Below are 26,779 nucleotides of genomic sequence, written 5' to 3'. Positions count from 1 at the left end.
TGAAAAGAAAATATGTCTTATATAAGACCTGATGACACGATGCGGACGGCCAATCACAGTAATGCCAACATGGCTATGGCATTACTGTGTATGGCAGGCAATCCCTGCATGTTTATTGACTGTCTAAAAGCAGCAAAATACTCGAGCACCCGAGCATGGCTCTCGAGCAGCCGCGATACTCGATCGATTAATGAGCGTAACTGAGCACCCGTATGCTCTACTGTGTATCAAGCAGTGTCAAGCACACTAAATGGTGTCCAGTAGAGCACATATTGACTCCATCTGCATTATTACAGTCATTTGAGAATGGAGACCATTTTCAGGAAGAATCACAGTTGCATATTTTTTCCAGCACTTTGCACCCATCTATGATGTTGAGAAAATTCCTTAAATACTTTTGAAATAAATCAATCATTACTGTCAGAAAGAACTGTTTCAGGTATCAGTGGATACAAAAACATTTTCACTGTCCTTAAAATGCTTGCAAATAACTAAAAATAAGAAGCAGGAACTATGACAAATATGCGCTGTGCTTTTGCTTTTTGCAAGGAGATATGAATGAACAGACCCATTACATTACATCAAAATATCTGAGCCACAAATCTTTTCAAACCTTTTGTAAAATCTTTCGTTTTAAGGCTACACTGACAAACTACGCTGTCATTATAGAAAGCTGTAAGAGGCTGCTGGATGCTTTTCTCTGAGAATAAAAAAGCCCCTGGGAATATGTAGCAAATGTAGCAAACGTTGCAAAATGTGTTTTTTTCTTCGTTTACATTACCCCAGGAACAAGTTTGATTTCATGTAATTGATGTATAAAGCATTAGTATGACTGCGCAATGAAAAAATCAGGGTTTGCCACTTTATAATCCTGTTGCCTGCTGATATTGAAAAAACTGGTCTCTGGATATGGGAGTGTCTTTTAAAGTTGCAGACCATCAGCTGGATAAATGGAAAAAGTAGAGAAAACTGCAAATCCACAGCAAGTAAATCATGATGATGGCAATGGTAAGCACATATGTAACTAAACACCCAAAAATCACTATAAGGCCTTGCAGGAAGATGGACTGGGTCGGTGAAACTTCTCTCGTGTCGGTTCCAGAACTATCGGGGCTGTCACCATTGTTGCTTGGGGGAAACCTTTCTGACCCAGACAGACCTTTGCACTCTACTATAGGGGCGTGTCAGAGATAAAAGTCAGTGTGCGCAGGAAAGCGGGACACTTGGCGGGAAGACAGAGCATGCAGCAGGAGAAGATTGACTCACTTTCCAGTGGACTACGCGATAGGACATTCCTGCACGGCAGCACCTCAGCCCTTGCGCACCCTGACTGTGGAGGACGTGAATCCGTGTGTCCTCTGACTCCTGTGACCGAGAGTCTGCCCCACATCATTCCGCTGACTGCCGCGAGTGCGTGGCCCAAACCTTACCAGGCGAGTCACCCAGAGTCAGGTGGCCTTATCGCTGCCACTGAACATGGACACTTTCCGGTTGTGCTGCTTCACACCACGTACATCAGCCCGGTAATCGAGAACCTTGCATCTGGGAGCCAGGATGCACCGCTTCCATCAAGAGCAAGTGCATCAACTTCCTTCAGGAACAGACCAGAGACTTCACGCGTCGCCAACGGTGCCACCGTGGGATTCCAAGTTTGCACCGCCTGGAAACCATGTGACTGATAAGTTTGCCAGTTTTATAACCGTTTGTTCTCACCCTAACACTATACCTAGTATTATGCACCTCTTAACCCTTCCTCTCCCTGCGAGGAGTATCCCTTGTAATAAACCCTTTAACTCTTGCTCTGCCTCCTGCTCATCACTGTAACCCGCGTTCCTGCTATTCTTATAGCCTGATTCACACATCACTAAATAATCAGTGTCTGCATGCCAAAACCATGAGTGAAACCTAGAGAAAGAACACCTGTTCTGTGTCCTGGAGACACTTGCGGCCTCAGCACACAAACACCAACAAAAATCTGACCAAAACCATAAATGTGTAAACAAAGCTCATCAGCTTACATATCCAAATTACGAAAAAAAATAGTATGTTCATAATCAAGCTTAATAGATGAATGACATATCTTCTCTTTAATTCATACCATTGGGATATCTGGTGTTTAATTTAAAAATCCATGATGCTTCCCTCAAAAGCACCTGTATGCGCAAATCTCTGAATCTCCACCTCTTGGTGGACATTTGGCTTTTTCGATGCCATTGACCTAAGATACTCCACACTAGCATCGTCCTGTTCTACAAATTATTTAACCGCTCCTGAATGAGATGTGTTTTTACTATAAATATTGGAAATGTGTTCGCAGATTCTCTTTTTAAGATTTCTGATTATACACCCTATGTATTTAACATACATTTTTTGCATTCGATACAATATTCCACAGTTAATAAAAGAGCCAATATTGTGACTCATTTCATGTGGCAAATTCACAGACTGTCTTTTCTCTGCCAAAATGCACACATTGTATATCTGTTTACCACAAAAAAAAAAAGCCAGGACTAACCATGTTGTAGTGGTTTCTTTTTTTCTTCATATACTGTATAAACTTTGGGATAAGAGGTCAAGTGTCATGGGTTTACTGTGACAGAGAGGAGCCAAAACACCCTAGCATCTGATTTCTCCTACTCCAGCACCGATTAGAGGCACTTCACCTTCATATTAAATGGTGCAGGTTTCTTTTAGCAGTGCAGGGGTTAATCTGCTTAGTTGGGAGCTCTTGGAAGCTTTCCTGCATTAAGGCACTCAGCTGTTCACTCTTAGCCAGTCCCCTCTCATATATATATTCTGGGTTCTGGCCAGCACTAATTGCCAGAGCAAGCTTCATTTTGCTGCATGGTTTAGGAGATGGTAGTTTAATGTTGTTTGAGAAGGCGTTTGGTGGTTTTATCTGAGACTGTTGCAAGGTTTTTGCTACACTGCTACTGTACTACAGAACTACTACTACCCTACAATACAATGTACTACAGAACATCAGTGACTTCTTCAGTTCCTACCATCTCCGTACCTCCATAATTCTGACATCTCCCTTTGCGTGGTTGGCACTAAAATAAAACCCAGACAGCAGGTGTGCTGTCTAGGTGTTAAGTTTGACACCAATCTTTCCTTCACCTCCTTTATACAATCTCTTGCCCGCTCTTATCACTTGCACCTGAAGAACTCCTCTAGAATCTGCTCCTTTCTCACCATGGAAACCAAAAAAAACCTCACTGTTGCCTTGATCCACTCCCGCCTTGACTACTGCAATTCTTTATTGAATGGCCTCCCCTCACTCGACTTTCCGCCATCCAGTCCATTCTTAATGCAGTAGCCAGGGTCATCTATCTGGCTAATCATTACTTGGATGCTTCCACTCTGTGCCAGTCACTTCACTGGCTGCCCGTACCTTATAGGATCCAATTTAAATTGCTTGTTCTCATGCACAAAGCTCTCCACAGTGTGGCACCCCCCTACATCTCCTCCCTCATTTCTGTTTATTGTCCTACCTGCTTGTTGCACTCCACAAGTGACTTTTGACTAATGCAGCGCCCCAGAGTCCTGGTCATTGCAGTACTGTTGCTCGGCCACTAAGGGGGGCTATGGTACGTCTGATGTTGTGAATTCTGTTGTGGGTTCTGCTCTTGGGCTCCCTCCGGTGGTTATAAGTGGTAGTGCTGCTGTTTGTCCTTCACAGCAGTCATCAGGTGCTTCCACTTTGGACGGGGCTATTTAGTCTGGCTTCACCCTTTAGTGAGTGCCAGTTGTCCATTGTTTTCTTGAGGATTCACATCTCTGCTTGGTTTCTCCTGCTGGATTGTCCAAATCATCAATGATAAGTCCTGGCTTTGTTTTTGCAGTCCACATGCTGTGGACTTTATAGTTCAGTGAATTGCTATGTTTTTCTTGTCCAGCTTTGTCTGTGTAAGGATTTATTCAGCCAAGCTGGAAGCTCTGGAGTCGCAGAGTTACCCTCCATGCCTTTAGTTAGGTGTGGAGATTTTTGTATTCTCTGTGGTGGATTTTTGTAGTATTTTAATACTGACCGCACAGTACTCTGTCCTGTCTTTTCTTTCTAGGTAGCGTGGCCTCCTTTGCTAAATTCTGTTTTCAGTCTGCGTTTGTAATTTCCCTCTCCTTTCACAGTCAATATTTGTGGGGGCTGTCTTTCCTTTGGGGATTTTCTCTGAGGCAAGATAGTTTTCCTGTATCTTTCTTTAGGGGTAATTAGTCCTCCGGCTGTGACGAGGTGTCGAGGGAGTGACAGGAACATCCCATGGCTACTTCTAGTTGCGGTGTTAAGTTCAGGGTCTGCGGTCAGTATAGAGGCCACCTACTCCAGAGCTCGTCCATGCTGCTCCTAGGCCACCAGATCATAACAGTCTGATGGCACTGAAGGAGTTCACCTGACCAGGTATCACAGACACCAATACACTTCACAGTCTGGCCTCCAGGGGGAGCTAAGGGTGCTATGTATTAGGCCACTCCTCACAGTCTGGTAAAACTGGGGGTTAGATAGGAAGTTAGTTAGAAAGCAGACTGGGTTGGAACCAGGCAACATCCTGTGGCAGAGGGTGTTGCAGGGGAAGATTCAGGGGGGTCCCTGTCAGTGGTGGGATCTTGACAGAGGCCTAGCAAACAGAAAGAACGTTACTGGACCGCGCCTGCACTTCATTGCGGCGGTACCCCAAGAAAGGACAAGCAGCGAGGTTTATTGTGAAGAGTAAGAAACGAGATCAAAGCAACAAGGAGATAACACCAGGCAAAAAAAGCGTCAGTTAGGAATATTATATAAACATCTATGGCGACTCTTACTACAAATAATGATATAAAAGGAGAACCAAGAGTCAAAACTGGCCAATAAAGGTTCACAAAAAATTGTATTTATTGAAAAAGATCGGTCACATTAACATCAGTGTACCATACAATAATAAATAATTTAGTAAAACATTCGTAGCGACTATATCCATGAATACATCAAAATGATCCAGTGACAAAAACAGAACAGGAGTAAGTGTAATAGACACTATTTTAAATCAATATAAAAGTTATCACCTGCGCTAGAGGGATGCGTTGGAAAATAGAATAAATATGTGGACACAAAGGAAAATAGTTGTGCAGATACGGTAATTAGCAATGCCGCCAGACAAAATGATTAATTGCACAAGCACTTACTGCCTGGATATGTGTTGGCGCCGCAGCGTAGCTGTAACTAGTCCCGAAAGGTGTCCAGTAGTTAGTCCCGTGATGTAGAGCAGAGGGGTAGAATCCGCTGGATAGCTGCTCTTGCCTGGATCTGTATTGGCACCACAGCGTAGCTGTAGCTTTTCCCGAGAGGTGTCCAGTGATTAGTCCCGTTGTGGTAGAGCGGAGGAATGGAATACGCTGAATAGCTGCTCGCTGGTCACAAGAAATTGGGACGAGCCGCCTGCATCTAGCGTGCCCCGGCCGGAAGCAACACCGAAGCAGTGGCGGAGCGTGGAAAGGGCGTAGCTAAAGTGTGACGTCACACAAGGAATAAGGACGGGGAGCGTGCAGGGACACAAACCAATGCGTTTCGAAGGATAAATTCCTTCTTCGTCAGGAATTTATCCTTCGAAACGCGTTGGTTTGTGTCCCTGCACGCTCCCCGTCCTTATTCCTTGTGTGACGTCACACTTTAGCTACGCCCTTTCCACGCTCCGCCACTGCTTCGGTGTTGCTTCCGGCCGGGGCACGCTAGATGCAGGCGGCTCGTCCCAATTTCTTGTGACCAGCGAGCAGCTATTCAGCGTATTCCATTCCTCCGCTCTACCACAACGGGACTAATCACTGGACACCTCTCGGGAAAAGCTACAGCTACGCTGTGGTGCCAATACAGATCCAGGCAAGAGCAGCTATCCAGCGGATTCTACCCCTCTGCTCTACATCACGGGACTAACTACTGGACACCTTTCGGGACTAGTTACAGCTACGCTGCGGTGCCAACACATATCCAGGCAGTAAGTGCTTGTGCAATTAATCATTTTGTCTGGCGGCATTGCTAATTACCGTATCTGCACAACTATTTTCCTTTGTGTCCACATATTTATTCTATTTTCCAACGCATCCCTCTAGCGCAGGTGATAACTTTTATATTCATTTTATTCTTTCATTAAGCAGGGGTTCACACAGACCCTGTCTGATCACCAGCAGCAGCGTTGTTTCAGTGTCTTTTTAATAGTGTAGCGCCAGTGTACTATTTTATACACTATTTTAAATCATGCGTGCAGAAATAATGCCATCTACACATAGGGTCAGCTATTTAAGGCATGTGGTGATTAAACCAAGTGGTATACTTCATATTAGCGATATTCTAAAAATCACCACATGTCCCAAATATACCGGTAGTAGCATATAAATCAAAACAAACAAGTGAATTACCCATGTGTGTAAAGAAATCCTGTCTGCGTCCTGGATCACGTACCCCAATGCGCGTTTCGCGTTCAATCGTTATCGCTTCCTCAGGGGGGTGGTTTAATAAAGATCTCAATCCGGTTTAATTAGTATTTACATCCGATCATGTGATAAAGCGATGAGAAACAAGTGCGCATGCGTGAAACGCCGGTCCATCCCCGTGCTGCGTTCCAAGCCTCAATCCCAGACAAGTCCCAGTCACGATGGGTCACCTAAGCAGACATATGGGGCAACAGTGGGAGAGGGGCGACTCTAGGGTCCCGGAAGAACTCCAGGCCTACCCGTCATACGGGTGCATCCTAGCCATATCATCTGGGGGATGGAGAAGAACATCAGAATCAGCTGTGAGGGAACATGAGAAACAGACACAACAGTTGTGAGGACTATCCCGTGGTGCTCAGCAGGGAAGGACTACAACAAACAAGTGCTAGAAGGAAGGCACAGATTTCCACCTGCAAAGGGAACTCTGGAGGTGCCATCGGACCGGCCGGTCTCAGACAGCCCTGTTAACCGTACTCTGGATAAAGATGTTCATAAAGTGCAAACGTGCTAAAGGCCCCTAGTTACAAGGTGACTTATGGGCCACAGTATGGAATCCTCCTATATATCTGGCATCCTATCTTTGAATATGTATGAAACCAATGGAAGGCTATATCCACTGTAAACACTCTCAATATTTTAGAGTTTTAACTTACATGAAAGATGCAAAGTGTTGCGCGTGCCCCCATAAGGAAGAAGCCTGAACTGGCGAAACGGCGCTGTCGGGGTGGCGACACAGACATACAACACTTTGCATCTTTCATGTAAGTTAAAACTCTAAAATATTGAGAGTGTTTACAGTGGATATAGCCTTCCATTCGTTTCGCCTTTAGCACGTTTGCACTTTATGAACATCTATCTGATATAACTGTTATTTTTGAGTGTAGCATCTTGCTCAGTTATACCTAGCCTATATGTATATGGCTTTGCAATTATAGTCATACATGATTTTGATGTAAGCCATTTATAGGCTATTGTATTAACTTGGTCTTATATATTCCTAGACCATTGCACTCTACATAAAGGACATTTGCATCAAATTTGTATGGTCATTAGTGTTGAGCGATACCGTCCGATACTTGAAAGTATCGGTATCGGAAAGTATCGGCCGATACCGGCAAAGTATCGGATCCAATCCGATACCGATACCCGATACCAATACAAGTCAATGGGACTCAGGTATCGGACGGTATTCCTGATGGTTCCCAGGGTCTGAAGGAGAGGAAACTCTCCTTCAGGCCCTGGGAACCATATTAATGTGTAAAAGAAAGAATTAAAATAAAAAATATTGCTATACTCACCTGTCCGACGCAGCCGGGACCTCAGCGAGGGAACCGGCAGCGTTGTTTGTTTAAAATTCGCGCTTTTACTTGGTTACGTGAGGTCCCGGCTTGTGATTGGTCAGGGCGGCCATGTTGCCGGGACGCGGACCAATCACAGCAAGCCGTGACGAAATTACGTCACGGCTTGCTGTGATTGGTCCGCGTCCCGGCAACATGGCCGCCATTAACCAATCACAAGCCGTGACGTCACGGGAGGCTGGACATGCGCGTATTTTGAAAAGCGCGCGTGTCCAGCCTCCAGTGACGTCCCGGCTTATGATTGGTCACGGCGCCATGTTGCCGGGATGCGGACCAATCACAGCAAGCCGTGACGAAATTACGTCACGGCTTGCTGTGATTGGTCCGCGTCCCGGCAACATGGCCGCCATTAACCAATCACAAGCCGTGACGTCACGGGAGGCTGGACACGCGCGCTTTTCAAAATACGCGCATGTCCAGCCTCCCGTGACGTCCCGGCTTGTGATTGGTTAATGGCGGCCATGTTGCCGGGACGTCACTGGAGGCTGGACACGCGCGCTTTTCAAAATACGCGCATGTCCAGCCTCCCGTGATGTCACGGCTTGTGATTGGTTAATGGCGGCCATGTTGCCGGGACGCGGACCAATCACAGCAAGCCGTGACGTAATTTCGTCACGGCTTGCTGTGATTGGTCCGCGTCCCGGCAACATGGCCGCCCTGACCAATCACAAGCCGGGACTTCACGTAACCAAGTAAAAGCGCGAAATTTAAACAAACAACGCTGCCGGTTCCCTCGCTGAGGTCCCGGCTGCGTCGGACAGGTGAGTATAGCGATATTTTTTATTTTAATTCTCTTTTTTACACATTATTACATTAATGTTGTTGCGATACCCGATACCCGATACCACAAAAGTATCGGATCTCGGTATCGGAAATTCCGATACAGCAAGTATCGGCCGATACCCGATACTTGCAGTATCGGAATGCTCAACACTAATGGTCATAAGACTTATTGTTTCAGTATACAACATATGTTGGTTGGCGTTTCCAAACACAATGTTGTAAGATGCATATTGTGTTGGTACAGTAGTCGCTTGTTTTTATAGGTTTCCTATTTGTCTATTTCTGTTTGGTGTTTTATTGGTATATTGTATTTAATAAAGTTTTTCAATTTTAGTTCTAGTGTGCATACCTTCATTTCCCCATGCATGCAAGGGAAATTGTGTTTTGTTACTTATGACTGTTGTATATGAACGGTTGACTTGTAAAGTGGTGGGTAATATGTTGGAGCGATATAAATAAAGATTATTATTATTATTATTATTATTATTAAGGTTTTGGTTGTGTGCTAATCCCCTACTTCTACTACTTTGGTTTTTCTCCATCCTCTACTCCCCGATGCTTACCTCTGTTGTTTGAGTATATTTGTATGATTGTTTTTTTATTCCTTTATCCCAGTTTGTATCACCTTGTTAGTCTGTTTGAGTATTGCCATACACTGCTACTCCCCTCTTCCCTGGGTGGGTGAAGGGTAATGATTGAAGGTGGATTCAGGATCTCAGGCAAGGTATGTGGCCCCGGCATCTTCACCATCAGAATTAAACTGGGGAACAGATAGAGCTAGGGTGCCCATTGCGCTAGGGACAGGGAAGAAGCCCTTGGTCCAGAGATACGTCAGTGAATTTGGGGTCTACCAGCATCTCAGCTTATCTTTACCTTCAGGAGCTCTTGTGAAAAAACCTGGTAGACACGTAGTCATGACCCTCCAGGATAAGCCCAGCCTATGGCTCAGTTACAGAGCACCAAGGACATTTGTATTCCCAATACCCAGAGTCTTAAGCTTTCCCTAAAGATGCATTTCTTTAGACTGCCCTATCACCTCACCACACTTATCTAACTATCCCTGTTTTGCTCATACAAAACTTTCTTCAAAATCATGATCCTCGTAGCATCTGTTCACTTAATAGCCCTCTGTGCTGTACGTGTAGAGATCCCGGATGGTGGCCGGATTATGTGAACACCCTATTTATTTTATTGATAAACCAACTGTACAATACAAGCATTTTTTACCATTCTCCTTTCGTGTCTCCCCTATTTCCTCGTAGATTGTAAGCTTGCGTGCATGGCCTTCATACTTCTTGGTATCTGTTGAGTTATGTGATATTCTGTAATTTCTTTGTCTGTACAAGTCCCCTCTAAAATATAAAGTGCTGTGGAATATGTTGGCGCTATAGAAATAAACATTATTATTATTGTTACAGAGTGCAATTGCTGCTTGGGATCCACGTGTTTGGTCACAGTGTCCGTTTTTACAATCGGTGTTTTATCAGTATTTTCACCTATTCTCTGCAATATTATTACAGACATGACACGGATCAATGCCATCCATATGCTATCTGTGATTTTTACGGACCCCAAGATGTATTTTGGTACTTTTTTTTTATTTGAAATGCCAGTAAAAATAGGACATGTCTGTGATTTTTTTTCATAGACTCATGGTCTGAAAAAACCCCACAGACACAGATGTTTGAATGAGGCCTTATAGCTTGACTCTTTATAGGAAAATTAAGTATTGCATAATATTTAATTCCACCAAACAACAAATTCTTCCTCACCATTAGTGTTGAGCATTCCGATACTGCAAATATCGGCTATCGGCCGATATTCGCTGTATCGGAATTCCGATACCGAGTTCCGATATTTTTGTGATATCGGAAATTGGAATCGGAAGTTCCCAGTGTATGGTTCCCAGGGTCTGGAGGAGAGGAGACTCTCCTTCAGGCCCTGGGATCCATATTCATGTTAAAAATAAAGAATAAAAATAAAAAATATGGATATACTCACCCCTCCGGTGGACCCTGGACCTTAGCGGTGTAACCGGCAGCCTCCGTTCCTAAGAATGCAGTGAGTGTAGGACCTGCGATGACGTCGCGGCTTGTGATTGGTCGTGTGAGGGGTCACATGAGCGGTCACGCGACCAATCACAAGCCGCGACATCATCGAAGGTCCTTCACTCTGCATTATTAGGAACGGAGGCTGCCGGTTACACTGCTAAGGTCCGGGGTCCGCCGGAGGGGTGAGTATATCCATATTTTTTATTTTTATTCTTTATTTCTTACATGAAAATGGATCCCAGGGCCTGAAGGAGAGTTTCCTCTCCTTCAGACCCTGGGAACCATCCAGGATACCTTCCGATATTTGTGTCCCATTGACTTGTATTGGTATCGGGTATCGGTATCGGCGAGAACCGATATTTTGCCGGTATCGGCCGATCCAATCCGATACCGATACTTTCAAATATCGGAAGGTATCGCTGAACACTACTCACCATCTATAGTGTATAAAGTGATCAGACCTTAGTGACGCAGTACAGACAATGCCACGTCTCTGCTACCCAATGACAATAATCAGCTTTGACTCACAGGTTCACAGTGTAATTTTGAGTTGACAGCTATCATTTGACTGCTACACTCACTTAAGAATATAGTCTGTGACTATAGATAAGCTTTGCTTGGAAAAAAAAGTAAATCAGTATTTCCGCTTCTGTTCTCATTAATTAAGCCATGATATGTTTGACAAATTTATTTTGAAACAGACTCCAATGAATTTATTGTTAAATCCAGTTGACTTAATGTGGTCCAGTAACCATTTTTTAAATAGTAAGAATGGTGGTTCAAACTTTAACTCTGAAACCTGATTAAATGAAATCCAGCACTAATGTGAACAGTCTTAAGTAACCATTTTTGCCAATGGAAGATCATGTAGGGAATATAAGCATATAAGGCAAATAGAACTTCCCATTATTCTGTAGTGCCACATTCAGTCTTAATAGACAATATATTAGAAGATAAGAAAATGTTCAGATTTGATACAACCTTACCTTACTTAATAAAAAAAAGTTTAGTACCCCTTTAAAGGTGAAAGTAATTGAGGATATATAAAGGAAACAGAAGCTGGCTGCTTAGTTCATGACTTTCTAGCTTCAGATTTATACGGCCATTCCATAAATCTGACTGTGAGTCCATCTAGTAGATTAGTCAATGTCTGAATCATCTTCTTGCCAGTTTAATCTGCTTCTTCTGCATCAACACTTTGTCCTACTGCTCTCAGCTAAAACTTCTCTGCCAAGATAGCATAGATTTATGGAAACTTGTAAGATAGCCTGTTCACCACTGCACATAGACAAGCCATCAATCTCACTGACCACAAGAACCCTGATAGAACACATGTTGTAGATTCACTGGATTCCTTGAGTTCTAATATTGGAACACCACATGATGCTAAGGACTTGCTTATAGAGACATGGCCCATTCCATTTGAATCTCAACTATAAAGAAGACCAGATAAAATACATAACTTGTACCTCTCTTAGACAATCTGGAATCCACCTATAACACTGTTCTACATATTTTCAAAAGTTGTCAGGTTCAGTTATGAAATGAGCCATTGTTTAATGATTTTAATCTCCTGAATTCAAATCTGGTAATGAACATTTTTAGTTGTCTATTGTTTCTATGATATCAAAGAGCTTTACTTTCACTGCTATGTCTATTTAATGCATAGAAGTTTGAGTACTGAGAAACATTATTATTTTTGCAAATTTAAAGATGCAGAGTATTTTGCTTTGCCAATTTTCTGATATTTATATAGAGGAAATGTAGCAACAATTCAAATAACTGAAACAGGTCTTAACACTATTGTGAATTATTAACAGCTACAGAAATTGTACTACAAAATTTGGTCCTCATTAAGTGACAACTGTGTTTTGCTTGTCTCTTGTACTCCTGCATTAGATCATCTCTTAGCTTTGTCCAATAGTAATCTGCAAGCATTGGAATTCCATTTTCTTTGGTATCTTTTCTCCATAGCTGCAATATCTTGATGAAATCTTTCACTGTGCTCGTCACTCAGTGCTCCACAGTTTGGTGGAAAAAAGCCTAGATGCGAATGTAATAAATTAATCTTTAAGAACATACATCAAAGATCATTATATTTTTTTAACAGATTTTTTACCAACTCTTCATAGTCCTCTGCTCTGGATTTTCTCAAAAAATTAGTTACCACTAATGCAAATGCTACCCATGCAGCCTTTTCATTCCACTGCAACCTCAACAGCTGCTTCATGTTGTCATAGGTTTTTTTCATGTGGACAGCATAAATATCTGGAATTGAAGGTAGTCATTGGCATTATGCAGCAGAGGGCTTTTAGGCTTGCTTTGTATGAATCGATGAATTGAAGAGCCTCCATTAATCTGGATTATGACTTTTCTTCAGGGTTTCCATTAAACTGTTGATGTTGTTGCATGCCACAAGATCACCCTCCATGAAGAAGTATTGGACAAGGTCTTTATCAAGGCTGCGGAACAAAGAAATCTGAGCATCATCCTCTAGGAGATTCCACTGCTGTAGACTGGAACCTGAGGGCTCAGCCTTAGGCTGAAGTCACATTAACGTATGGCATCCGATGTAAGAGCATCGGATGCAATATGCTAATAACACTCTGCTCCAGCTCTGCGGCAAATGTGAGCTGAGCGTCAGTGACATGTGCCCCAATCCTCTCGCATAAGAGAATCAGAGCATGGGTAACAGTGGAGACAGAGAAATTACTTTCTCCATCTCCTCCATTGCTGGCATCCATGGGAATCGCATGTGATATCCAAGTGCAGTGCAATGTTTCCCATGCACCCATAGACTTGTATGGGTGCATGCAATCTGAATCTCGCAACCAGTCACAGAATGCTATGATTTTTTCTCAGTCTAACCTCAATCCGATTCGAGCTGGGGAAAAAATCGCAGACGTGCACTGCCCCATAGGGTAACACTGGTCCGAGTGCAATCTGATTTCTTATTGGATTGCACTCATCCAATTTGTTCGCTCTTGTGAGCGAGTCCTTACTCTTCGGCAGATCTAAATCTCGTAAGATTGTTCACCTCACTTTGTGTTATAAGGTGTGGTTCAGTTGTGGTTGCTGACAAAAAGTCTGAGTTGTGAGAGGAAGATGCTTCCTGACACCAAGCACCCTCTTCTTCCTCACTTGACTCGATTGAAAATGTTTCTGGTGCTTTTTAAACCAGCAGTTCTTCTGCATGTGGTACTGGGCGTATTGCAGATAGAATGTTAGAATACTGTAACGTCTACTTCTTCTTCATTGAAACTTCTTTCCTAATTGGTGTGTGATTGGTAGGTTCTCTCTCTAGATCACTGGGACTGCAAAAGGCACAGATTGCCTCTTCCCATGCAACCACTGGGGAAGATGTGATGCGCATTTATTGCAGCATATGTGTGGAGCCCAACTCTTGTCCTGATCTCCTATTCTGCAGCCAAAATAAAGGTTGTAGTTGTGTGTTTCCTTATCATGGTGGTCAAGTTTTGCCTTTGTGACACAAAAGTGAGCTTTGTTAATGCAAGAAGAATATCTGAAAAAAACATATATGAATATGTCAATATGATAAGACACTAAGCTATGAAATACTATAACCATATGCCATACACAGAGAACATTTATAAAAGTAGGTGATGCTGCTGTAATTAGGATTACGTCACTGGAGCTGAGTTGACTTTTTTTGATTGGTCGCTCTAAGATGATAGAATACTGAAAGCTCAATAGACTTAATAGATGATGTAATAGACTAGCTACTAACAATGATGGTGAAATAATAAAGCTGCAATTTTGCTATAAGACTGCATGAAAGGTGTCATAACTAATTACAACCTCTGGATCTTGATAATTAGAGCCAACCTGCAAATGTAAGCATCATATTTGTTTTCAGCACCACAAAATTAGTTGAGTTCAACTGTTTTCGTCTCTGAACCAATTTGGCTGTGGAATAGTATAATTTGTTCAATGTTCATTGAGGACAATTCAGTAGAAGTTGAGGTTTGGGCAAGGCAGCAGCCAACAAGTTGACAGCACAGTGCATTTTACACTCTTTAACGCTCGGACAAGACAGTCTCATAAAAAATCTCTGACAGGTCTAATGGAGTAAGAGGCAGCTTCCCTCAGGCACTAACCTTTAAATGGATTGTTAGCCGGTCAGCGTAAAATGCTCCCTTGTAAATGTGCCTCCTTGAAACAAATTAAGGCTCTTCTTAGCTGAAGGATCGGCACAATATTACTATGCAAATCATTAGGCGGACTCTTGTCATCCCAAGAGCTGATTTAAATAATGAATTAATTAATCCCCTCTCAATACCTACAGAATAATAATGGAATTGCCTATTTTATTTAACAACTGATATGGGTAATATCACCGAAATGAGACATAACGAAAAATCAAAGCCAATGGCTAGATATCATTGTACCTTTGTACATCATATTACTTTTCTACTTTAATACAATATACGGTAATCTATGAAAAAGGGTTTTTCACTAAAGTAGGTGACAACATGTCACTAAGATATGCCATCACTTACTCAGCAATGATGGGTAGACTGTCAGGTTTCGGTGCAATCCTGAGAATAAAGCAGTAATAAGGGTATTTAAATGCTGCAGCCCCTTAAAAGGTAACTAAACCTTTGGGAGGTTTTTTGTAATTGAGTGTCTTCTTAATGTAAGCTCATAGAAACAAGACGTTCGCAGCTCAGGAGAAAAGAGCCTATGTTTTCTATTGTATTCATACTCCACTCTGTTCACATACTCAAGTAATGGCTAGGTGCTTCTGTATCCTGGGTAGCATACTTCTCTGGGGGGTTTGAGTAATTGGTGGAAGTCTCAGGACCCCCTCTCATCTTTTTGCAATTGAAAGGGCACTCAACTAAAAACAAAACCTCACAAAAGTTTAGTTACTCTATAAAGTAGTAATTAGCCAATTGATCCTTTTTCATTCATCCCATCAATATTATTCAGCTAGTATTCCCTTATTTAGTTGTTCCTTTTTATATGCACATCTTTTGTGTACTTTTCTTAAATTAGGACATGTTATCACATGCGACACACTGGGAATTATATACTTTTATGTTCTCTAAAGTAGGTCACCATCATTGTCACCAGAACATCCTGTATGATGATATTGTATGGACTGTACTACTGAAGGTCTCCACAGAGGACCACACTGCTATCACATATAATTATTATGACTGCACAGCTCCTGTCACACAATATACATTAGGATTTGATATATTAGACTCCCCGACTGTATACTGATAATATATTTGTTAATTTAGGAAAATACAAAGGGGAGATCATCACAATTTACCAAGGCAGGGAATAATGGTACTAGCTCTAGCTGCCTATGTGATGCTGATGGGCTTAAACATCATGTGATTTATAGCAAAGCATAAAGATGAATGCTGAAGAGAAGCTAAGAGGAGTCTGGACTACATGGATGCAATTACATAATGTATGAAACAAGTGTACAGTGTGACAGTTTATCAGCTGTATGGTGTAGGGTAGGAAAAAAGTGACTGGCCTTCTTCTTTAGCCATGCTTCTGTGCCCAACAATTCTTTTGGCCACCCACTGTGCAGGAAAATGCATAAAAGCCTTATTTACTTTAATGGACCTATGTTGCAGTTGATAAAAGCTGTCATAGATGTGCAGGACTCAAGCTGAAGGGACATTAAACATTCACAGAACTTATTGAATATGCCTGCAGTAAGAAATTAAGAACTTCCTCATGAGAGGCATCATACAGAGGCCCCGATTCATCAGAACCGGTGATGTTCCTTCCGGTTTGATGACGAGGCATGATTAAGTCAGATGCTCCTGATTCATTAAGAGGCATACTCGTGTGGCCTGGCCATAAATCTTATCCAGACTGGAGTAGTTTTTCTGGACAAAGGAACCCCACAGCTTGTCATGAATTAGATGAGCTATGTCGTTGCACCCTCGTATTGTCTCAGCCCCACCAGCTGTTTTAAACTTGTAGTAAAAGCTGCAAAACTGTTTAGAATATTGCTCATGGATTATTTTTCTTCTCAAATGACGCTCCCATGTTATCATACCCTTACCAGACACAGACAGAAGAGAGTCCGTGTGCAAGAACGGTATATGGGCCCTGTGCAGCTCATCATAATGCACAATTCCTGCTGTTTTGGAGGTGGAAATGGGACTCCTTACTTTTTGGGCCACTGCGAGGCTTCACAGGTTGCAACAATGATCTGTCCTCCCCTGCCTATATTAGTATATTCGCATTAGTATATTGTGCCAAAATATTAAGAGGGATTTGTGGTGCTTATTAGCTCAGAAAGGGTTGAAAAAATAGCAAACTTTCAGCTGTGAGAATTAGTAGATGTGTTTAGTTTGTAGCCTCAGGATGTAAGAAACAATGTTCCCATCTATGCCTCAATCAGACGTCCGTCATTCGCGTGTACGTGTTCAATCCATGTGTTTCACTAGTAAAAAAATGTACCTATTATAGTTTATGTGCTTTTAACACATTTGTGCTTTTTTTGAAGACTGGGTGATGCATAAAAACTGAGACTTGTCCATTTTTTATCTGATGGATTTGTGAAAAACATGGACAGCAGACAGATGCCATCTACCTGTTATCTGAGCACTGTTGTTTTTTACTGTTTAGGGGCTCATTTAGATGTGTGTATTATATGTACGTATCTGTGCTGTCGGACAGCACAATGATCAACTTCATTCAACGAGGCTGATCCGATGACAGTTTTTCCAGATGGACCAAAAATTTCAGAATGCACTATTCTTTTTCAGATTTCTGAAAAGACTCGCCAATTCAAGTCTATAAAAAAAAAACAGATCCCTTATGCGTCATCCGTATTGCATCTGATATTTATAGATAAATTGCAATTAACACAGGAAACTGTATTTAATCTAGTACATTTTGAAGTAATATATAAATATTGATACCACATGGATGTAAAAAACAGACATATAGATGACACGCAGATTCCAATATATATGAAAATTGTCATTCTTCTGGATGATCATCAGTGCTTGGTGATTTTGTCAATTTTTACTATTGATATTTCATCAGTGATTTTCTCGCATACATAAACCTTAAATAAATTGCAAAGGTTCACCTACAAATTACAATGTTAAAAGTGGACAGTGCACAAATGGCATCCAAGTGCTGTCGGTGATTTTCAAGGACCCATAGACTTGCATGGGTGATTTTGATCCCTGACTCGGATAAAAAACAGAACGTCTCCATGATTTTTTTTTTGTGGTCAATATGTCTGCAAAAAACAAGGACATATAAACAGCTCCATAGATTATAATGGGTAAGAGTTCCCTATATATGAAAGACAGGTATAGAACATACACGTCAAAACCCGAAATCAGATTGAGACCTAATGGTAACAAAAAACACAGACACCAAAAATTGAGGAAAATCTGATCTAGCATACCAATGAGAAATTTTCTATTTTTTTCACGCATAATAAAAAAACAGACATCTGCATGAGACCTTACTAGTATCTCGTAAAATATTAACTTAATTTTATCAACTAACCAAATGCAAAGTGAATGAATAAAACACAAACCTAAATCAAATCAATATTTGGTGTGACCACCCTTTGCCTTCAAAACTGCGTACATTTTTCTAGTTGCTTACAAACAGTGTTTGAGGGAACTGTGCATTGAGATTGTTCCAAACATCTTGGAGAACTAACCACATATCTTCTTTGTTACATACATAGTTACATAGTTATTAAGGTTGAAGGAAGACTGTAAGTCCATCTAGTTCAACCCATAGCCTAACCTAACATGCCCTAACATGTTGATCCAGGGGAAGGCAAAAAAACCTGGATCAACATGTTAGGGCATGTTAGGTTAGGCTATGGGTTGAACTAGATGGACTTACAGTCTTCCTTCAACCTTAATAACTATGTAACTATGTATGTAACAAAGAAGATATGTGGATCTAGGCTTGTGCAAATCCTTTTGACTATCCATTTAATTCCCGAAAAACTCAATGATGTTGAAATCACACCCCTGTGGGGGCCATATAATCACTTCCAGGACTTTTTCTTCTTCTTTATGCTGAAGGCAGTTTTTAAAGAAGGCTTCCTATGAAGATTTTTTTATATAAGGCTGCTGTCACACTAGCAGTATTTGGTCAGTATTTTACATCAGTATTTGTAAGCCAAAACCAGGAGAGCGTGATAAATCCTGAAGTGGTGCATATGTTTCTATTATAGTTTTCCTCTGATTGTTCCACTCCTGGTTTTGGCTTACAAATACTGGTGTAAAATACTGACTAATACTGCTAGTGTGACGGCAGCCTAAATCTGTGTATATGCGTAAATAATGTAGTGTGTATGTGTTAATACATTCACTTACCACCACCGTCTCTAGGATCCAGTGCTGCTATGCTCCTCCTCTGAGTGATATACAAAAAAGGTTGTACTCTATCATCCTAAAGCATGTCAATTTGGAATATGTGAAATTTGAATAGCAATATGGTTTTGGAGGATTAGGAAAAAATATGAGACGCTTAGCATAAAATTTGGCCTAATATTATGTGCCCATCTACCACCGTCAAGGTGGTCTCAGCCTTTTCCACCTCCTCTCAGTGATGTCACCACACTTCAGACTATTCAGTTCACTCGAGCCTCGTTCTGACACTTTGTAGGCTTACATTGCAAAAATCAATTCCGGGTCACACAGTGTCACGACTCAGCTGTTGGGTGACTCAGGACCAGGGGATCCTTCCCTGTCCCTGCCACTTGGGGAGTGCCCTAGCTCTTCCTTTTCCCTGGGATACTTATGAAGGTGAAGATGCCGGGGCCGCCACCCTTGCCTTATCTCCTGAGTTAGCCCTCCATCTGTTCTCTTCCCCCACTTAGGGGAGGGGGGCTCTACTGTGCACCGCAGTACACCAACCTGACAAACAAGGCTACACAAACAAGGGGGTAACTGAAACCATGCAACAGTCACAGATTACTCCTCCAAAACTCCTTCTCATGTGAACAACTCTCCTCCTAAGCCATGCGGCAAAAGCTAGCTCTGATGTGGGTTTGAATCAGGACTCAGATTATAAAAGGGATGGGAATGGCTAACTGAGCTCAGTTCAAAGCTCAGAGTTTCCAACATGGCTGATTTGGTTCTGCCAAAAGAAATAAACACCAATAAAATGAAGGAGAAGTGCTTCTTCTCAGTGCAGGAGTAGGAGCAATCAGACACCGCGGTCTTCTGGCTCCTCTCTGTTGTGGTAACTCTATGACACAGAGTACACTGAGAGTCTGTAGAGAGATGATATCACTGAGGATCAGAACGGCGCTGGATCCTAGAGAAGGTGATAGCATGTGAGTATATTGACTTACACCCTACATTATATAGACATGCACAAAGCTTTATTGAAAAAAGAGGATTTCTTTGATAACATCAGCTATGTGTTTGGAGTAGTTATTTTGCTGCAGAATAAATTTAGTGCCAATCAAATGCCTCCTTGATAGTATTTCATAATGATAAGTATCTATCTGTATATTTCAGCATTGAGGAAACTGTTGATCCTAACCAAATCCTCAACTCAGTTTGCTGAAATGAGGCTCCAAAATTACACAAAACCTCCACCATGCTTCACTGTTGCCTGCAGGCACTTATTACTGTACTGATCTCCAGTCCATCAGAACACAAATTGCCTTCTAATATAGCCAAATACTTAACATTTTGCCTTATCATCAAGGACACCTGCTACCATTTTCAGCACCCCAGTTCCCATGTTTTCTTACATAGTTGAGGAGTTTGGCCTTTTTTCTATGTAAGTATGGCTTCTTTCATGAAAACTATTTCTGGCCAGACTTCTTTGAACAGTAAATGGGTGTAGCTACGTCCCACTGGTTTCTCCCACTTCTGAGCTGAGTGTCCAGCTAGACATCTTCTAATTTTTAAATAAAGTAAGTATGACGTGACTTTCATGTTAAGTTTTCTTGGCCGACCACTGTGTCTACGCTTCTCAGTGTTCCGTAGAGCTTCTTTAAAAGAGCATGAACAGCACAGTTGGCTTGAAATCTTTGACTTGGCGAGACCTTGCTGATGCATTATAACTTCCTTGTGTCTTGTTGTGGTGCTCAGTACTGCCATGAAGTATGACCTGTAACATAAAACTGTCTTCCACAACTTCACCTTTGTAGCACAGCTCGGATGTTTCTTACCCATTTTTACGCCTCTTTCACAACTGTTGCGTTTCAGCTAATCATTGTGTTTCAATCTATATGTAAAAACAATGATCATTACCACCTGTTTGGTATAATTGGCTACTCTAGCAATTGACTAAAGGTCCCGAAATCCCTGACTGTATGAGTTGGCCTAGAAGAATTGATTCAGTTTTTAAATCAAATCAAATACTAATTTGATTTAGATTTCTCTTATGCTCATTCACTTTGCATTTTGTTACTTGAAAAAATTAAACTATTAACACTTCTATTACTGAAAGCATTCTTACTTTGCATTCTTACTTTTTTTTTATCACACCTTCCTAAATCTTTTGCACAGTACTGAACGTCCACTTGGCTCATATCCACTGTAGATCGTTTGCAGTGCTGAAATTTGCACGAGATTCTTCAGACTTACCCCAGATTTCACCTTTTGCATTGCAAAAAAATGAAATCCCGGTTAAAATCTTGAGAGCTCATTGAGACCTCGGTGATTTTCTCTATATGCAAAAAAACAGTCTAAGCTTTGTCAATGTATTGGATCAAATTTTCATCAGTATTTGGGCATTAGCTTCATCGGTTATTCTTGCATGCAAAAAATCTGATGGAGATTGCAAGCTTTTTCTATCAATTATAGAAAAAACTTGGCACTCAAGGAGCAACTTGGCTTCTTTTTCCACACCAAGTTGCTCCTTGAGTGCCAAGTTTTTTCTATAATTGATATTACGGGCTGGATACCCTACTTGGGCACCACTAACTATTTATCGTAAGAGTGCCGTGTTTGTTGTCGTAAGCTTTTTCTATCAAACAGTCATTGAAAATCAGACAGCACATGGATGGCATTGGAGTGCTGTCTGATTTTTCTTTCACTTACCCATAGACTTGTATTGGCAAGTTTGATATGTGACTCGGAGCATAATTGGTCATGTCACTGTGATTTGGTGCGGTCCAAGTGGTCTGGAAAATACACGGACATGTTAACAGACCCATTGACTATAAGAGGTATGAGTTCTATCTGGGAATAATACTGATAGACCTCATATGTGAAAATCTGACATCTGCAGGAGCCTTTCATTGACATACTGTAGATATGAAATTTGCAATGCCTATCAATTTACACCGCAGACTTTTTTTGCAGTAGATTTCATAAGAATCTCATCCATAATGCAGCTACAATAATACAGTACAATTAGGTGCATAACGTCTGATAAAATATGACCTTTATTGAAACTAATAAAATAACTAGATAACCTAAATACAAAAACAGAGTATTCCTATGGAATACCACATGATATATGCTTTAATCTGACTACTTATTACCTATATTGTCAATGTTTTTGTTACTCACAAGTTCTAGGCTTAAACTAACTCATACTCTTCATTCACAAACTGTTTGACCATAATGACAAAGTAAAAAAAGTGCAAGCAAGTACGCCCCATGAAGAAGCTTGGGGCGAAACATGCATTGTGGCACAGAGGAACACAGGCTACACTAGCTCTTGGCAATGTAAGCACTTGTTTGCACTTTTTTTTTGCTGTACTATTATTGTCAAACAGTTTGTTAATAAAGAGTATGAGTTAGTTTAAGCCAATAACTTGTGAGTAACAAAAACATTGACAATATAGATAATAACCAACAGTAAATTAAAGCATATGTCATGTGGTCTTCCATTGGATTACCCTGTTTTTGTATTTATGTTATCTATTTTATTACACTCAAGAAAGGTCATATTTTATGAGATGTTATATACCTGATTTATTTCTTGATGATGATTTCTATTATAGGTGTTTCTCTGAATACATAAAATTTCTGATATTATTAGGCTCTTTAGTCTTTGGTGTACTATAATACACTGCAGATGTTCAGTCTATATGACCCGTGTGAACATATCCTAATTTTAGTATGCATATGCACCTTAAACCAAAATTACCCATCAATTTAAGGAAATTACAACAGACAAAGTGAACAGAAAAGAACAATTCCGATATAAACTTACAATACTAAAACATTCATGATCCCGGAAACCTCCAACCTCCATCCACTTCAGGTCAGCCGCGGAGCTCTGCCTATGGGCTTATTACAATTCCCTAACATAATGTTGCAATGTCTGATTTATTCTACACATTCACGTAGATTAGCTGGAATAAATCGCACTATCTGACCACTAAGATCTTTTCTGTTCTTTATTTCCAGATTTTTATATTTGAAAATAACATCTTCTACAAAATGTATGCTGACAGCCGCCCCATTCGCTTGGTCTCCACTGGGAAAGAAGGAGTCATTTTTAACGGACTGAGTGACTGGCTTTATGAAGGTAGGACGAATTGTGTTGAAAGAATAGAGCCGTATGAATGATAGCTGACATTTTACTGTAATAAAACCATACATTAGGGCTCCAAACAACAACATTAAAGTCCTTCGGCCCTTCAGATGCCAATATCACTCCCATATGAAATGTGGCAAAGGGCATTGATAGCATTTTTGTGACAGATCATTGTGTCTTGTTTCTCAAATTGCATCTGCAGTCAGCTTTCAGAAAGGTATGCATCACTTTCTGTGCCTGGAACATAAATAGGCCTTGTATTTTTGATGTATAGGGTGATGTATCAAGTCTAGCAAATGTGCATTTTGCTGTAAAATTGACATGAAGTGCAGTTTGTCTCCTGGTACCAGTAGATCAACCAACAGCATTTGCTTTCAGTTTTTCCTTTGTAAACCATTATTTTATACAAACAAAATAGAATAGCTTAGTAAAATGGTTTGTATATCACAGATCACACTCCCGTAATGGAGCAATTTGCCATTTAAAGCAAAAATATGGTCTACGTTGAAATACTATGGAAGAGGAAAGAGAAATGTTGGTAGAATTAAGATCCCCAAACACACCAGAGAAAAGTCAGGTGAACCCATTGTTTTCAGCAAGACCGGCAGGGCCGGACTGGCCATCTGGCAATTCTGGCAAATGCCAGAAGGGCCTGTCTGGTGATGGGCTGTCTTGTCTGCTATGTTGTTAACAGAATCAATGTTCTCAAGACACCCATACTGTTAAGAGTTGTGATGGAGCACAAAGTCGCTGACTCTGTCACCCCAGCAGACCACAGGTATCATTAGAAATATTGGTCTTCTGGAAAATCTTCCTTTTCTCCATCAGGGTAATATTAGTAATATATCCCATCTGGTTCATCGGGATGGGGACAACATGGGCCTGTGTGATTTCAAATGCCAGTCCCAGTCCATACCTGAAGACCGGACATGTATGGGGTTTTCAGATTCTCCTGATCCTTCCCCACACGTAGCCTCCGGTCTTCAAAAGACCTATGTTCTTCATCCAATGGGTTACAAGATTTTTCTTTAGTATCCCCATCCCCTGGAATTCAGTGCCTCAACATGATCAATTTGAACCTTGAAACACCACCTGAAAACTCATCTCATCACCCCACTGCCTCCTCACTAACACCAGAGTTGCTTCAATCCCCCAACCTCCTGCCTCCTTTCACATTACCCTGTACATGTAGGCCCATGACAGCATGGTCCTCTCACCCTCTATACCAGTCTATCAGAATGTTAGTTTATGTATGTTATATGTATGTAACACTTCTGAAATGTACAGCATCATGGAACTAATGGTGCCTTAAAGATAAATAATAATAATAATGTAGAAAAGAAGAATGGGTACGTGGCACTCACCACGTCCAGCAAACTTTTTTCCAATCAAGTAAAATTACAGAATGGTAGCATATGGAACACTTCAAAGCATGGACAACAGCCGTTTCGCGCCGAGCCGGTGCTTCTTCCTGGTATACATTGGTGATTGCCGCATACGCATTCTTCTTTTCTATATTGAAAATTAATCATACTACATACCTTTGCTGAGTGAGACCAATAATGTTTTCGGTTAGTGCCAGTATCAACCCTCTGTTTGGACAATAAATAATAATAATGTTGGGAAACAAATAATCGGGTTGTGTTACTTGAATGCCAAAACATTTTATTCTCTCTGAAGATAGGCCACTGCCAAAGGTGGTGTTTTTTGGTTTCTCTCTCTGCAAAACACTTAATCATTCAATCGAGCCATCATATCAAATCATGGATGTTTTGCTATGTGTATTGTTTGCATCAGTGATCTCCAACCTGTGGCTCCCCAGATGTTGGGAAGCTACATCATCTGAAATCCCATGACATTAGGAGAGCCGCTGTGATGAGAAGGGTATATTCAATTATGGCAGATTTGTTGCAGAAAATTACAACCTAAATTTAATTTTTGCAGAATGTCCAATGATTTCTGCAAGTCGTATTAGATAAATCTGATACCATAACACTGAAGTGCTGCATGGTCTAGGCCTAGGGTCTGGACCGACGTAAATGTCCAATAGACCTTAGATAGGTTGCCTTATGAAGAAGGGATTTAAGAAGTCAAACTCGCAGTCACATAAAACATCTATACATTACTATGCCACAACTATAAAAAGATGCAGAAAAATATCTTGATGCAGAAAACTAACTAGACACAAGAACAGCCAAGGGTTTTTCAACAAAATTACATAAATCAATCTTTTTAATATCTAAGAAATCAGCTTCTTTCTCCACTTATGAGCCACTTCTTCCCATCCTCTGCCTTTTGGACCAATCATTCACTCTAAAAAAACTATTAAAATCCATCTTGGTTAAAACAAGCTACACTACCATTTCACCAAGGGCTGAGATTACAGCTGCCTACTAAACTCTATGAAGAGGGAGGGAGACAAAGGCAGGAGCAGGGGGAGGAACCAGTACAGGCACACAGACCATGTTATTGCAATCTAGTGAGTGTTTATCTAATCTCAGAGCTGGATTCAGAGCTACACTGCTCGTTACTACTGCATTATGACTACCATGCTGCTTTATATTGTCCTCCATGCTGCTGATGCTTTTGTCTGTTTGCTACATGGGGAGAGAAGAGTCACTCATGTCTTTATGTACTGTACATGCGAGACATCAAAGTAGCTAGTCCTCACCGACTATTTCACAGATAACTGAATATTAAAGATAACGTCTGAATAGGTAACATTGGGGATAATGCAGGATGCAAGTCATAAAATGGCCGGGAGCATGGTTATTGCTCATGTATAGAAGCATGAAAGCTTATTAGAAAAATTCACCTGAAATGGCGCTAGTACATTTCAACACAGTGCAAACCCTGGAAGGTCGATGTTTGGTGTCAACTTTGCAGTTTTTTGTATCGTGGTATGACGGTGGTGTCATGTTAGGAGATGCTGAATCTACACTGACTGCTTTATCAGGACACATTTTCGTTTTCTAGTATCATCACTCAATGAAGCCATTTTTAGATTGAATATTATTTTACATATCCCGCAATAACCCATGTGTGATAAACCCGCTGGAAGATCAGTTCTTCAGTGAATGATAACTAATGTCACAGTGTGACGTTAGAAAAGAGCCAGATGCTCCTTGGCCCCTGGGGTTTTGCTTTACTGATTGTCATTTCCATCCTGTTTTCTTCTTCATAAAACAGCATGACAGGATATTAAACACAACAGTATCGTCACTGTAGATATTGGCGGCCGCTTCTAAGGTTACTTAACCTTCCCTGGACCCTTAGCCAAATTTCAATCATAGCTACTTGCAGATCGTAAACTGGAGATTTTTAGTTAGTGGAGACTCCTGGGATCACCGATTATTTGTAATTTTACACCCATGTATATCATGACTACATTGTATTTGTGTTTTATCCCTGTAATGTCATATATAGTCATAAAGAAAAATCACCTCCCCCTCCTCATCACGGCCTCTTCTCAAAAAGTGAGTTTTGGCAGCAATGGCATTACAAAGACTGGGTATTCAAATTGCTTATCCTACAAACACTTTGACCCCGCTTCATCATCGATTTTGTGCCTGTTTTTTTTTTCTAGTTTTGTGTGTTTTGCATCTTTTTTGGTTTGCAACCAGTTCATTATTT

The 26,779-nt window shown here is 41.1% G+C and overlaps 1 protein-coding gene across 3 annotated transcripts in view; it reads left to right on the top strand.

Annotated features, from left to right (window-relative positions):
- DPP6 (dipeptidyl peptidase like 6) overlaps positions 1 to 26,779 on the top strand; it is a 1,889,424-nt gene that overhangs the window by 1,693,720 nt on the left and 168,925 nt on the right. For all 3 annotated transcript variants that reach the window (XM_077268631.1, XM_077268628.1, XM_077268630.1), the window contains exon 8: positions 23,017 to 23,137. In XM_077268631.1, coding sequence (XP_077124746.1) covers positions 23,017 to 23,137 — 121 coding nt within the window. The remainder of the gene's footprint in view (positions 1 to 23,016; positions 23,138 to 26,779) is intronic.

Source organism: Ranitomeya variabilis, chromosome 6, assembly GCF_051348905.1.
Source record: "Ranitomeya variabilis isolate aRanVar5 chromosome 6, aRanVar5.hap1, whole genome shotgun sequence".
Classification (NCBI taxonomy): Eukaryota; Metazoa; Chordata; class Amphibia; order Anura; family Dendrobatidae; genus Ranitomeya; species Ranitomeya variabilis.
Note: the sequence above shows the minus strand (reverse complement) of the source record. Positions and strands in the feature narration are given on the sequence as shown.